Below are 15,605 nucleotides of genomic sequence, written 5' to 3' on the forward strand. Positions count from 1 at the left end.
GGTAGGCTAGAACAGGCCATAAATGAGATACTTAGAGATTAGGACTGAAAAATCTAAAATAGAGAATATTCTTCCCTCAAAGTAGAAGCCAGGGCTTTGAAATTCATTCAACAAATATATCAAACAGGTTGGGATGGCAAAAGATGAAGACTCCTGCTCCCTACATGGTATTAATCTACTGGAAGGATCTATGGAAGTATAATGTATACAGAAGACCTCAGATGAAGGCGGAAACATTCTATTAAAGGCCTAGAAGTCACTCCAGGAGAAGGTACAGCTAACATTTGGCAAATACTGCTTGTGAGGAACTGATGCAAAGCAGCCCAGAAACATGGCTTCATTCTTGTGGGCTCACCTGTAATCCAACCTAAGGAGGAAGGACACACAGTGAAACCCTAATAGGGAAGAATCAGGAAGCTGTGGATAAGGAATCCGTGTTATAGCTAACAGGTGCAAATGCGTCCTGGAAAACCTTATTCTGGCAGTAAGAGAAACAGAGTTAGGCTTCATGGTTAATGAGACAGCTGACTTAAGAACAGGTAACAGAAAAATCACAGGTAAAAAGTTCAAGCAACAAAGGAGGGACTAAAAACACTGAGAAAAGAGAAAAAGAGAAAAATGCCAGGGAAAAAAATGCCAGGAAAAACAGGCTTGTGGTCTTGATTTTAAAAACACTGATGAAAATGTTTGCTACTACTTTTAATTGTCTCCTTAAATCTCAGGCTATCATTTCTTTACAATACAATTGTCAAGAGTAATTATATAGTGATGCAGCTTTTTTAAAAAAACTTGGCAAATCATCCAATGAACACAGCACATTCCATTAATTAAAAACTATATAAGTACTTTGTTGTTTAAGTTAGCAAACCTGCCTGACATTAAGTTCCTCTAAAAATCATTTAACAAGACATGTGAGATTATCTTTTGTGGTGAGAAAAGCTTACTTTGAAAGTGTACTCCCAATATTTGTCAGCCCTTTTTTTCTGGACTCCTTTCAACATTATCTTCTCAATGTGTACAGCTGAAAGAAAAAAAAAAAAAAAAAAAAAAAAAAAAAAAAAAAAAAAAACACAAACATGATGACTTACGGTTCAGAGCTGAGATATACAATTTAGTTACCCAAAGTAACTTAAAATTTAACAAATGCTTAGTAATGAAGCTATTTATCTTTACTACTGGCCTTAAATCATTAAATAAAATGGAAACATAACAATATGTCAAACATCCATAAAGTAATTTTTTTCTGTATGTGTATATATATATATATATATATATATATATATATGACATGCCAAGTGCCCAGGTAGAGTCAAGTACTCTGCTAACACTAGAGATAGAAAAGGACAAATAAGAGCTAGCTGAAGATATTTTCTCCACTGTAATCTTGAAAACTGTTACTCAGATCATCAAATATAGCACTTTTAAGATCAACAAATATCATCGTTTATACACCATAGGTGTAAACTAGGAAACATCTATTTTTATAACTACTTTTTTACACAACAAACTGACAAAAATTTCTACCTAGAAATTAAAATTTTTTGCAAATGTGATCCTTTACATCACACAAGGATAAATAATACAAACATTATAATGAAAGTTCACTGTAGCAAAATTCTTCATAATTACAAAGATGTAACAGTGGACATATATAATGCTAAAGTTAAAAAGTTAATCTGAATTCAACTGACCAGTTTATTCATGAGGGAAACAAATGTACAAATGTAACTATTTGTTTTATACTTCCTTTGGTGAAAAAAAATCACCTTAGGAAATAAAATGGAAGTCTATTCAAAAAGAGCCAATCTACTGAATATAACACAAGGACTTGAAAACAGACTGCTACTCAGACTATCAACAGAAGAAATAATACTTTATAATGAAAGAGGTAACATCAAAGGCTGACAATGAGTAAAGACCACAAAGATGAGGCTAGGAAAGTCATGCAACACAGCAGAGTAGGGTTTTTTTGGAATCAGGGGAGCAAGAGATGAGGAAGAAAAAGAATTCAGTTCTGTTTTAGAGGGATAAGTTAAAGTAGATGAAGAATACATGTACAAAGTGACAAAGAATAAAGAGGAAATGATTCTTGAAAGGTCATGAAAAGGCATAAAATTCAGAAATATGCAAGGAAGCAGGCATTCTTAATAAACAGGAAAGATCATTACTAGTGCTTGTGCCAATTTTCAAAAAATATAGTGCTTGTAAGCTGTTTGGGGGGTTAGTCTCCCTTTTGTGGGCCAGGAATGTTGAAGATGGAGAGAAAAAAATCTCGGGGCTGGGGAGACAGCTCAGTGGAATAAGTGCTTTCCTGGCAAGTACAAGTGCCTGAGTTCAATCCCTGGTTCCGCAAATTAAAAAAAAAAAAAAAAAAGAAAGAAAGAAAAAAAATCTCAAAAGCCAAGTGAAAAGTGTGTGAATGCCTGGGCCTGAGCAATATTACAAATGCCAAAATAGGGCTGGCCATGTCTGTTGTTTTGAAAAACTGTTATAGTAACTTAAAGAATAATGCCATTAAAGAAAAAAATATCCAGAATTAATCTACATTCAGAAATAAAGAAACTCTACCTCTATAAATCACTGGAGTCAAAGATGGAGGACTTTGGGTCTTTTTTTTCTTTTTGAGGGGGTCAGGTCCCAGTGTAGCTTAGCAGAAAATGTCATGATGACATTACATTACATGGGAGCATAACTATAGCAGCCTGGATTTCAAGTTACATTTGCTGTTATCGATCAAAATTAAGGTAAGATACAACACGAGGGCAAATGGCAGTGAAGGCAAAACTTTCAATGATGTAAACAGTCTGCTGCAGCGTGCACGCCATAGGTTCGCCACCACTGGTATATGGCAAGGATGGCCAATGAGAGGGCCATAACACAAGTTAAAAAGTCAGGTAATACACACACACACATACACACACACATTTTTTTTTAAGGTAGCAATTCAAGAATAATCATCTATAACACTACCTTACAGTTAATTGGCAGCATTTTGATAGCCTTTATGCTTTTTATATTTTTAATGAAACAAAAAGATTTTCATTAGTTACTTATATATTCAATGAGTTCAGCTGAGATCTATAAATAAGGTAGTCTAGTAGAAGAGATAAGAATACTGTGATCATCTTGAACAGGTAATTATGTAAGTGATTTTTTTCTAATTAAATATTCTGACCCAGGAAAAATGTATTACACAAAAGGGCTAGTGATGGGACTAAAAGGACACATAGTAACATAAATGCAGAGTTGTTATGCCTGATTACGATGTTTATTGTTTCCTTGGGCTCTTTTAGAGCCTTGATGGCAGCCAACATTTTCAGTTTCAGTATTTCTCCCAGAGTTGGGCATGGTGACACACACCTGCAATCCTAGCACTTGGTTGGCTGAGGTAGGAGGATTACCATGAGTTTGAGGCCAGCCTGGGCTACATAGTGAGTTCAAGGCCAGTTTGAACTATATAGCAAGACCCTGTCTCAAAACAAAACAAAACAAAACAAAACAAAACAAAACAAAAAAACAAAACCAAACAAATCCACCTAGTACAAGCTAATAGACTCCCCAGATATGAAGAGAAGATCTGAACTCATTATTTTTTTAGATGACAATGTACTTTAATTCTCCCATCCAACCCCCATTACACAGTACTGGCTGGCTTAAACAACCAGTGTTACATGCATGGCCATCCCAATAGGCAGCTTATACCACTGGTGGTACAAATGGATCTTAATCTCTTTCTCTAATTCCCTTATCTGTCTTTCTACTAATCAAATTAATAAAAAGCCAACTAACAGTCATGCACATACCACTAGCCACTTGTGGTGAAGATAAGTTATAGCCCTACTGTAATGGTAATGTATGGTGAACTCTGTAAAATTTATTTTTTTGGCAGACACTGAGAATATTCTATATATAAGGCGCTAATGAAATTCTTTGGGAACAGAATAGTCTTTGCTTTCTGGAAGCATATGAATATGTTTAAGGTAAATTAAAAAACAACCAACTATAAGACAAAATGGAGAAGTGCAGGCTACAACAAACCAAGGCTGTAAAGCAGAGAGGTGCCCAGAATGTAAAAAGCAGAACCAGGAGGAGTTTGAGGAAAACCATGTATCAGCAGGATTACTCCACTCCAAAAAAGAGAATGCAGAGCTAACCTGTATAAAGAGTACCCTGCTTTAGGTTATAATACAGGGACCATACCTTCTCGTTGAGCTCTATGTGGTACCACAACAGGTCCATCCTGAGGTATCGGGGCTTGTTCTATTAAATTAGTCTCATTACTTTGCATGAAATCACCACGAGCAGAGTTGTTCTGAAGGAGGAAGAGGGGGATATGTTAATCTGTATCACAGAGTAACAAATCTCAAAAAATAAAAGTCTTACAGTTTTAACAATCCTTTTAACAGCAATTTTTAGAGATCAAATAAGTGACTAGATATTAAGGACAGAAAGGCATAAAGAATCAGAACTACAAGTAAAAAGAGATGTATCAAATGTTTATCTACATTTACTAATACACCCTGTTAATTACTTTCCCAGCTGTCTTGGAACATAATACACTATTCATTGCTATTCAGAGGTGCTGGTGATGTCAATTCTATATCACAGTGTACTAGAATCAAAACAAAATATATAATAAAATAGTTTATTTTTTGCTAATACTTCAAAAGTAATAGCATCTATAATATTTACATTAATTATAAGAATTTTTATTAACTGCTTGTTTTTTACTTTTTTACTTTATTAATTTTAATCAGAAATAGCAATGAGAGTTTCAAAACAGGTTAGTAGGACAGTTACAATTATTATTGTATACTGCTATCTTCATTAACTGTTTTTAATGACACTCTAGAGATGTTTGTTAAAAGTTTTTTAAAAAATTATCAATACATGCCTAATCTTTCCAAATAACAGTATATAAAGGACAGTGAGTTTACTATAACAGTTAAATCATCTAACAGCAATTAGTGTTCTACTCAATATGTACTTGAATTTTCTCAAGCAATCATTAGTGAACTACAATTTTTACCTAGAAGATCAGTTCTTTGGAATAAAGAACATGCAAATCTTATAACTTGCCATAATTAAAGCACCAACATGTGCATATTGCTATATAAGCAAAAAAAGTAACTTTATCAGTCCCCTATCATAAGTCACATCCTATCCTTTGCCTCTTCTTGCTCATACTTTAAAATATCACTCATATCAAAATTGCCTCAGTTTCCAGAACCAATTACAGTTCTATAAATCTGCAGTAAATAATGTACATTGATTTTTTAAAAAAAAACAAACTATGCAAGGAAATGAAGTGAATAAAACACCTTAAACTTCCCCTAAAATCTCCATTTAAAATATTTTACTGTTGTCCCAATCATATATCGTGGTCTGATGAGTGTGGTCTTCTAGTTGACAGTTCTACTTGTGGGAATAAGGCACCATATTAGATACTCTTGAGAACTAAGCTTCAGCCTTACATTGCAGTCTGTCCTTCAAACGCAAAAATATAGAGATTGTCCACAAAGAACCATTTAAGGAAGAGCACACAGACCTCTTTCATTAACACTCAACTTCTAAAATGTTTAGCTTAATGGCATTTACCAACCTTCGGTATTACTGACTTTTAAAATGTGATCATGAATTATTTTATCAACAAACATACATATACTATCTGTTTATCAATAAAACTTTGAAAAAAAATACATATATCCTAACACAGACTATATAATCTTTCATTACAGAGCAGTAAGATCAAATTGTCTGAAGAGATTCTGCTTCTAAAAAGTCAACACTGCTGTAAATACTTTTAAAAAATCAGGAGACATACAGGACTGCAGGTGAAGGTCAGTGTCAAATGCCTATTTTGTACATGTAAAGCTTTAGAAGGGAAGAAGGAAAGGAGACCAGGAATGAAGGAAAGAAGTGAAAGAAGGAAAAATAAAGCCAATTTTTCTCATAGTTTTGTTAACCAGAAGCTTACTGAAGAGAACAGGCATTTCAAGCAAACAGTATGTTTCTACATTTCTCACATGTTCATAAATTTATTTTATTATTATTATTATTTGCATTTTGTGCAGGGTCTCACTACACAGCTCAGACTCATAGTGATCCTCCTGTTTTCAGCCTCCCCAGCACTGGGATTACAGGGATGTGCCACCATGCCTGGACTCAGTCATGGGCTCAGCGCACCCTGGGGAGGGGCTGGCAGGGCACTATGTTCATAAATTTAAACGAACACACCTCCAAATATAAATGAATGAAAACAATAGCTTTCATTAGAGAATACAAATCAAAGCCATATAAGATAACACTTTGTAAGCATCAGGATGAATATCTAAAAAGAAAATCAGAAATAAAAGCTGGGGCCAGGGATATAACTCAGTGACATAGCAAATGACTAGCAAGCAGCAGTTTTTGCCCAAGGATTGGCCTTGATGTTTTTCCTGTGAGATTCTATGCCTCTGCTACTTTCACCTAAATAGCACCATCTGTTAGTCATCAGAGGAACTGGTGAAGAACAGAGTCCATACAAGGCGACACAACAGGAAAGGTACAGTACTCAAAAGGCAGCGTCAAAGGCTTCCTAGTACATATCAATGCCCCTTTAGCAGCAGCATCTGCATTCCTCTCTTGTGCTCTTGATACAAAGGAAAAACCTTTCTTTTACCCAAGAACTCTTCTTCCACAAAGGGAAAAGAATGAGCAAGGCAAACCTAGGTCTTGCTAAGTCCCTGGGTAAGCAATTTTTGAATCCCTACACTAGAATGCTTTTGAATGAAGAGGCAAAAAAGACACCCACAAACAAGAGCACCTAGGGAAATGTGTATCTCCTCTCTAGTTCATATGTGCTAAGTGCCTTCACCTTCACAACTATGCCCTGTATGACAGAGAGCAGAAGCCAAGGGGGGTCCTTGGTAGGAAGCAAGTTGAACACCCCAGGCACTGCCAGGTCTTTTAGTTCCTGCAGCCAAGACACGGTTTTCCCCTCACCGCAGAAAGGTTCCTGCAACATGTACTAATTTAAGCACAGAGTTTACAAGGGACCTGTAGCAGTTAAGTGAGATATAAATTGTTTAGTGTTGGGAAACACTGTATTACAACTTAGCAAACCATTTTCCCAAGGCAACAAAGCTACTCAATTCAGTTTCATCAGGCAACCTCTTTGAATGTGAGTGGCTTCTAAGAAAATGCTCCCAAACACTACAGAATTTGGTCCACACATGACCATACTGTTCCATATAGGACAATTTAAAAAATTAATTAAAAATAATCATGTGAGGATCTCCAATAAGAAAACAAGAAGTTCACAACATGTACATCTGAGCATGCTCACTTCAGTAACCACACTTTAGTAACCAAAGTAAATTTTTAACTTTCTAACCACAAGTAAAGAAATACTCCACATGGACTCCCATCATTTCTCAAGCCAATTACCCACTGAAGGTCAGACACTGGAGGCCCCAGACAGTCAAGTATATAAACAACCCGAATTTGTGACTTCTGGCCTTTTCATCCTATCAAAAGCATCACTGCCAGTTTATAGCAATCTATGCAACCCAGACAAAAACTTAACTGAGGGAATACAGTCTGATTTTGAAAGTGTCAACTATTGTATCATGATCCACTGAAAACTACTTTCAAATCTACACTGTCACAACATTTTTCTCTAAAGCAACAATTTATTTTCAAAGCAATTCTGTCACTGTTGTTTGTTCATAAATGAAAGTGATTACAGCAATCACAGAAAAGATGACATTAACATTTTCAAACAAAGTATTTGTAACTTGTCTAATTATAAATATACAAAATTAAGAAAACTTAAGTGTCTCAAAAATAATAAACTTATCAAGAATCTTTAAAAATGGTAGGTAGAAATGATTAGTAAAATTAAAACGGTCTAAGGGCTGGTGATAAACCTCAGTGGACTCAGCGCTTTGCTTAGGTAAGCACTGGGGCCAGGGTTTGATCCCTAGCACTGCATGCCATGCCGGCCCCGCCCCCAGGTGTGCTGAGCCAACAATGGAGTCCAGGCATGGTGGTGCATGCCTGTAACCCCAGCACTAGGAAGGCAGAAATCAGGAGGATCACTATAAGTCTGAGCTGCATAGTGAGACCCTGCACAAAAAAAAGAAAGAAAGAAAAAAAAAGTTCTAAAAAAGTTACTTCAGTCTCACTTTAAGTGATCAACTTTCCAAAAACTATGGACAAAGCAACCAGAAATATGCACATACAATTTAGTATCAAACTTTTCACCTGGTTTTGCATATACTCCTTTTAAACATTTCAGGATATCATGATAAAGTCTTAGAAGAGAACAGTGCCAGCAAGGATGAGGGAAGGTCAGAATCAAGGAGGAGGTGAGAGCATTAAGGTAATCAAGCAATTAGGGTGACTGTAGTACAATGTTAGCACTGAGAGAACTTGAGAGCCTGTAAGATTTTTTAGACAATGAATGATGAGCTCTTTTTCTACAGATTAAGTTTAAAGTGACAGCTGACCTTTAGGGAGATAGATATCATAGGAATGCATATACAAAATGTTTTCACTGGCTCCTATGCAACCTGTGGAAAACCTATTCCCTTAATTCGAACTTCATGGCTATCTGCAACCCAACCTCCATTGTCTCTTCATATGTCTCTCTTCCTGTTTATTTATCACAACCAAATTGTACTAATCACTGAATAACACAATTATCTCACTCATGTTTACTTAGAATTTTCATCAGATTCATATTCACAACAGTTACATAAACTAGATGAGTATTACACTAGCCAGTCAAACTCAGAAAGTGACCTTTTCAAAACCTAAAACCGACCTTATATAAAACTACTTCTTGGAAGAACATCAAACACTTTTAATGAACCAAGGCTTGCAGGAAAGAATTAAAAGTCAAATATTCCCTGGAGCATAGGAACAGAAGGAAATAGGATAACTACCAATGGCCTAGCACTCTACCACCTGTAACATAAACACCCACTAAGGCACTTCCCCTCTACATCAGCTGTTTACTTAGGAACCAAAAAAAGTTACTGGGTAAAGGCAGCTTTTGTGATAAAGAATTCTCTGCAAGTAAAAGAAGTACACTATGGAGGACTGTTACACTAGTCCTCTATAACCAAAAAAAAAAAAAAAAAACCAGTACCACCAAAGCCCAGCGTGGTCTGAGAGTATAAGCCTTTTTGCTTACTTTTCTAAAAAAAAGAAAAGAAAAGCACAGGCACAGTATTTCTTAAGGAAAGACAATTAGCTAAAAAATTAGCCAACTTGGGCCAGGGAGACAGCTCAGTAGAATAAGAGCTTGCATGGCAAGTGTAAGGTCCTGAGTTCAATCCCCGGTACCAAAAAAAAAAAAAAAAAAGTCAACTTTCACGATAAAAAATAAGTTCCTTAAATATGCACAAATTGTATAAAATACTCCACCATGTTGACTATGGTTCAGTAGAAACATAAGCAAAAAACTTAAACTGGGTCGGCCAAATAGCTCAGCGGATTAGTGGAAAAGAAAACTTTACTGAAGGGCCACCTAGATAACTCAGCAGACTAAGCATCTGCTTAGGCAAGCATAGGGACTCAGGTTTGATCCCTAGCACCACATGCTGAGCCAGTCCTGCCCCCTGGGGGAGCTAGGCCACCACATAGACCAGGAGAGTGCTGTATGCCTGCAATTCTAGTGCTGGGGAGGCTGAAAACAGGAGGATCACTATGAGTCTGAGTTGCCTAGTGAGACCCTGTACCAAATACATAAAAATAAAAAAATAAAAAAACTTTGCCAAGCACTATTCTGAAAAGTAAGAGTTGAAGACAGTGTGAATTACAGTATTTTGCAACCTTATTAATTTGACTACCTGGTTCTCAAAAGGAAGTTACTACCCCTTCCTTATAAGTAAAACTCAAAGTCAGAGATTTAAGTGGTCTGGTTAAACATTACAGAGCTAGCTAGCAGCAGAACTACAATTTAAACCTCCAAGAAGTACTGCACTAAATGTGGATATCACTCTACAGGGCCTTTTCACAGCTTCTTCAACACACTGCACTCATCCTTTCCCACAAAGAAAATCAAATGAAGAAGAAGAAAAAGAAAAATACACACATATATAAATTACATCTACCTACCATACAGACATAGCTTAGTTACTTGAAGGAAACAACTTGGTCCCCCTACCCCACAGGTCCATGGCATGAGATCTCTGAATACTCCTAAACAGTAAAAACACTACAGTACAGAAAACAATGTACCTGGGGAAGAACACCAAATACCAGTGATTACTTGCTACTAAAATAACCACTACTTAACTAACATTCTAAGAAGCCTCCTCTCAAAGTCTATTATAACTCACCTACTGCTTTTATTCTTTATTGCAAACCAACTAAACTAAAATTTCCAATAAAAGAAAGATATGGCTATCCCAGCTCCCTACTCTCAGTCTGTGAGAGGTTATACCCACTCTTCTACCACCTTCCATGCAAAGCTATCTAAAATTTCTAATGTTTAATGAAAACTATATGACAGATATTATTGTAAGAGTACTTATTCACTCTATCCTTGCATTCCAAATACTTACAAGGACTAATATCTCCACTTTTTAAATGAGGAAAAGCTTAGGAAAGGCTCATTGCTCCAATACCATCATTCATCTTATCAAATATTCTAAAATTGGACACCAAATTAAAAATTATGTTACCCATGACCATTAGAACTATTCTTTTTCAAAGTAATTTTTAAAAAGCATCTTTTTAGTGCCCAATGACAAAAAAACTGGAACCTCTTATTTTAAGAAACTGGTCTCTCTTGGATTTTTAGAAGGATTCTTTTTTTGGCTGGCTCAGGCTGCCTTAAAGGCAGGTCTGGTGCGGCATGTGGTGCTGGGGATTGAACCATGGTCCCCTGTGCTTTACTGAGTTTGCCCAAACATGCACTTTAGACAACTGAGCTAACTCACTAGGCCCCTCCCTTGGATTTTATTTGACACAAAAACATTCAAGTTTTCTTAAAATATCTGCATTCCTTTTTCAGGACCAGCACTACTAATATACTATCCGTATGGCAAAAATGAGTGAGAATATTTGATCTATCATAACAACATGACTAGTTTACCTATAGTATGAAAAAATAACGATCCTGATGTTTTTCTGTCTTTTACTAACTTCACTAACATTTGTGGCCATCTGGGAGTCTAGATGATACTGAATTCAAATATGGTTTGTGAGTTCAAATGAGATTAAGACACAAAATTGTGTATCTTTATACTTAAGCTTTGTGTTTTCATCCTTTATTCAAAACAGTATTTGCCAAGTCAACCAAGCAAGCTTTCAGGATCCTAAAAAACACAATCATCAGAGAAGGGTCAAACCAACATTATCGACTATTTTGCTTCTTACATTTTTGTACAATACTGTTGGTTGGGGAACAAGAATACTCTTGTTTGTGAATGATTAAGAGTGTGTTTAAAAATGTAAATCCAAAAAATCTGCCTATCTCTGTTTGTCTTTTTACTGGGTAGCTATAACAAAAAAATATTTAACATACTTTTTTTCCTCTTAACATACTTCCAATATTTTTTCATTCTAATAAACAATTCCTAAGACATAAAGATGTTTAAAAGCAGGTGTGTTGAACTATCTAAACAAGCCATCTCTAACTAACACAGTATCACTATTAATAATAGTTTCAGTACTACTTATAAACGTATTTGTTGAATTCTCTGGAAGTTACTGGCAGCCCACTTAGAGTTAAGAGAATGAAATTTATGTACATGTCTCATAAAGTGAAATGTTAGCATTCAAGTTGTAATCAATGTAATATTTAATTTAAAATTACATTTCTAAAATTTTTTTGTGGTACCAGGGATTGAACTCAGGACCCTGTGCTTAGCATATATTCTACTGAGTTATCTCCCCAGCCCCAAATTACATCATTAAAAATCCTCTAGAAATGTCACTTTTTAAAAAATTCCATGTATTTGATACCAGGTCTCACTAGGCATCTTGGACTGGTAGTGATCCTCCTGCTTTCAGCCTCCTCAGACATCACACCTGGACTGTGTCGCTAGCTCAGCTTGGAGGAGGGGGCTGGCACAGCATGCGGTACCCAGGATCAAACCTCCGTCCCTGCGCTTGCCTAAGCAGGCATTTAGTCTGCTGAGCTATCTCGCCGTCCCGAAATGATACTTTCAAAGGCAAAAACACATTTGTTGAGTGTTTTTGCTTTTCTAATGTTACCTACTAGGTATATGCCAGGTCATATAATTGGTGGAGTGCGGTCACCTCAACTAACTTTTTAACCATGGCATAACACTTTGTGCTGGACCTAGTCAAAATCAAACATACTATAAATATAAAATTGGCATTAAAGCACATGTTCTACCCGCAAATTAAAAATGTATTTTCAAGAAGAGTGGCTTCATAGGTAGTGGATACATCTTGAGAGCTAGAAACACTTGTGGGATAATGTACTTTTACTTACACAGGGCTTCAGTGCTATACATTGTTAATGGGTGCAAACACTCGCGCTGGAGCACACAATACCTTCACTTACATGGGGGAAACCCCACATGATTCCTAAGCAATTACAAGCTGCAGACTTGTGACCACAAGGTTACTTCCGGGTCAGTAAAGTGTTACCACACGAATTTTCCCTTCTCCAGGGTTACCGTCAAGGCCTAGCACTTGAGATCCCCGTGGTTTTCACATGGTCCTCTAACTGCAGCCTCACCACGTTAGCCTGCAAAGGCCCAGCAGCGCCCCACGCCCGGGTCAGACCGCGTCGGCCCGAGGGCTGCGCGCCCGTCACGTGAGCGGCGTGCGGCCGCCATCTTGCAGGGCGGGGGAGGGAGGAGCCTCTGCCCAGCCCGCACGCAGTCTGCAGGCCAGCTGCGGGACCGACAGCAGGGAGGCTCGGGCGAGTCTGCCATGGACCCTTCCTCCCTGGGACGCACTGGCGGCGCAAGGTCGACAGAGCAACCCACAGCTGGGCAGCACTGCAGCGAGTCGGGATTTAAATGCCTCACTGGCGACGACCCAGTGACACAGCCTAGCTGCAACAGATCTGCTAAAAGGGCTTCAAGACCACGACAAGCCACAGCTGGACGACCTGGGAAGCCACGCTTGTATGCAGAGAAGGCGGGTCGTGACAATTTGCTGAGACATTAATTATTTAAGGAAACCCTGAACTAGAGAAAAAAAAGTTGAGCACAATACAAAGCGTCTAGAAACAAGCTGCTCCCAGTGTCACCTGTAGTACCCAGTACCCTGATTGATATTGATTCCCCACGCCAATTGATGGCCACAGTACAGAGCACTTCCTGAGAGGTCATGAGGCACTGAAATTAATGCAGGGTGCCAAACATGCCTGGTCCACTCCCCCCAGCCACGCACTGCAGTGAAGATACATTCGTTTGCATATATCTCTTCCCTTAATCTATTGCTCTACATTATTCACATTTAACGCAAAATTTAAAGAGGGAAAAAAAGACTAAAAGTTAAAAGTCCAACATCAGTTTTGGACCCTTGTTAGTATCAATAGAATATTAACTGTTTCACTGTGGCTTTTTCATTAGATGTATAATTCAGTATTTTAAATATACACATGAAAAAATATTCTAAGCATTGTTCATGCTTGCACCTTTGTATCGAATGGTGTTATCTTTTCATATAATGACAAGAATGTATGGGTTTTTGCCATCATTACACATACTGGTAGTAAATAGGCACTGGAAGATGGTAAAATTTCACACTACGCATTAAGAAGCTGTGTAATAGATATAATTACTACATCGGAATTTGATAAAATTTATCCTTAAACACCTATTAGTCACTTCACAGATAACTCAGTGAAAATGAGGGATTCAACTTTAAGACCTTTCCAGCCTTCAAATATCTCCCTCTAATTTCAGTTCTAGGATATGAAAGTACGTTGAATTAACTTTCAAGCGAGGGGGGTTGCCCCCGTTTTTTCCATTACCGCGTGTCCTACACACCACTTACACTGGAAAGCATGACATCCAAATCAATACCTTTCAAAAAGCTCTAAATCACAAAAACACATACAGTTTTTATTCTAAGTGAAAAAAATACTCTTCACTTTTTTACTCAAGGACTTTACTGGGCCTACATAATTATATCGTTTTCATTTCACTATTTATTATTTGTGACAAGTGGTTCATCTCCATTCTTATCTACTACATTTTGGTCACTCTTTTTGACATTAAGATTGTAAGAAAGGCCAAGGGATATCCCCAGACCCAAATCGATAGGTATCAATCAAGTACATTATAAAGCTAGATATGCCAGAGATAAAAGACAAAACCAGCCTTCCTAAGAGAGGTGCTTCTTTACCCAGATGTCTGCATTACTACTTATCTCAATCAATCTCCCTACCAGGTTTTTCTCCCCCAAGTAGAACCCAAAGACCTACCCGACCCCTTTCAACTCTGGCAGACAGGAGGCCAAGAGTACTGGCAGCAGGCCGGAGCACACTATCCAGCAGGGCTCCGAGGGGGGAGGAACACACTTCTAGAGGAAAGGCACCGCTCAGGGCTAGCCTGCGAGAAACCTCCAGACTCCTCCAACATCCTGCTTTTTAGGGTCCCCGGGAGGACAGCAACCCTCAAGGCCAAAACTGTCCTGAGACCCTCCCGGGAACAGGGTCCGCGTAGCTCGGCGTGTGCCGTGGCCACTCGGCCACGGAAGAGACTTCTAGAGCCTTCTGTGATGGGGGTGGCGGTGCGCACCGGTTAAGGAGCGCGCCCCCCCCCGCCCCAGCTGCAGCGGGCTTGGGGACACGACCACCTGCGCCGGGCTGGGCGAGGTCGGGGGGCGACCGGAGACCACGGCGCGAGGGTCGGGAGGCGCCGCATGCGTACCTGGGCCCTGGAGCAGAGAAAGTTACACGGCTCCACCTCCGCGTCCTCGGCGCCTCCGCGAAGCGCGGAGCGCAGCCTCTCCAGGTGCTCCCTCAGGGTCACCCGCTGGTGGAAGGAGAACGCCGGGTGCAGCGAAGCCATGGTGAAGAGCAGCAGCAGCTCCTCCTGGGCCCTGGAGCCCAGCTCGTCTCCTGCCCCCGGCTCGAGGCCGCCGCCTTCCGCGCCGGAACCGTCCCTCTCGGCGTCCCTATCGCCGTCGCCGTCCGCCTCGTCCTCCGCGCCGCCCCGCGAGCCCTCGGCCCGGGCCACGCGCAGGCTCTTGAGCACCGAGTCCACCTGGGGCAGTAGGCGGTGCAGGCGGCCAGCGGCCTCCCGATTCTCCGAGCCCAGCAGAGCCAGGTAGACGATGAGGCGCGAGCGCACGGCGGGCTCGCGGAAGTCAGCCAGCGGCCCCGGGTCCGAGAGACCGTTGGCCTTGGCCTCCGAGTCGCGCAGGTAGTGGTAGTCCTTGCGCGCCAGGTCCTCCAGGCACGAGCCAAGGAAGCGCAGCTCCAGCGGATTGCACAGGTCCAGCAGCCCGCACATGAACTCCAGGCGCTGCGCCGAGCCCAGCACCAGCCCAAACCACTCGTATACTCGTTCCTGCTCGCGCAGCGTCGCCGCGGGACCCCCGCCGCCACCCGGCATTCCCGCCCCCGCCGCCGCCCCGCCAGCAACAGGCGGCCCAAGCCCCCGGAGCGGCGGCGG

The 15,605-nt window shown here is 39.8% G+C and overlaps 1 protein-coding gene across 8 annotated transcripts in view; it reads right to left on the reverse strand.

The window, feature by feature from the left end:
* Zcchc2 (zinc finger CCHC-type containing 2) overlaps positions 1-15,605 on the reverse strand; it is a 63,031-nt gene that overhangs the window by 47,115 nt on the left and 311 nt on the right. For all 8 annotated transcript variants that reach the window (XM_023723140.1, XM_023723136.1, XM_023723138.1 and 5 more), the window contains exons 1-3: positions 14,859-15,605; positions 4,201-4,312; positions 945-1,021 (exon numbers count right to left, since the gene is read on the reverse strand). The exon at positions 14,859-15,605 is cut by the window's right edge and continues 311 nt beyond it. In XM_023723140.1, coding sequence (XP_023578908.1) covers positions 945-1,021; positions 4,201-4,312; positions 14,859-15,605 — 936 coding nt within the window. The remainder of the gene's footprint in view (positions 1-944; positions 1,022-4,200; positions 4,313-14,858) is intronic.

This window comes from Octodon degus, unplaced genomic scaffold, assembly GCF_000260255.1.
Source record: "Octodon degus isolate 3935 unplaced genomic scaffold, OctDeg1.0 scaffold00097, whole genome shotgun sequence".
Classification (NCBI taxonomy): Eukaryota; Metazoa; Chordata; class Mammalia; order Rodentia; family Octodontidae; genus Octodon; species Octodon degus.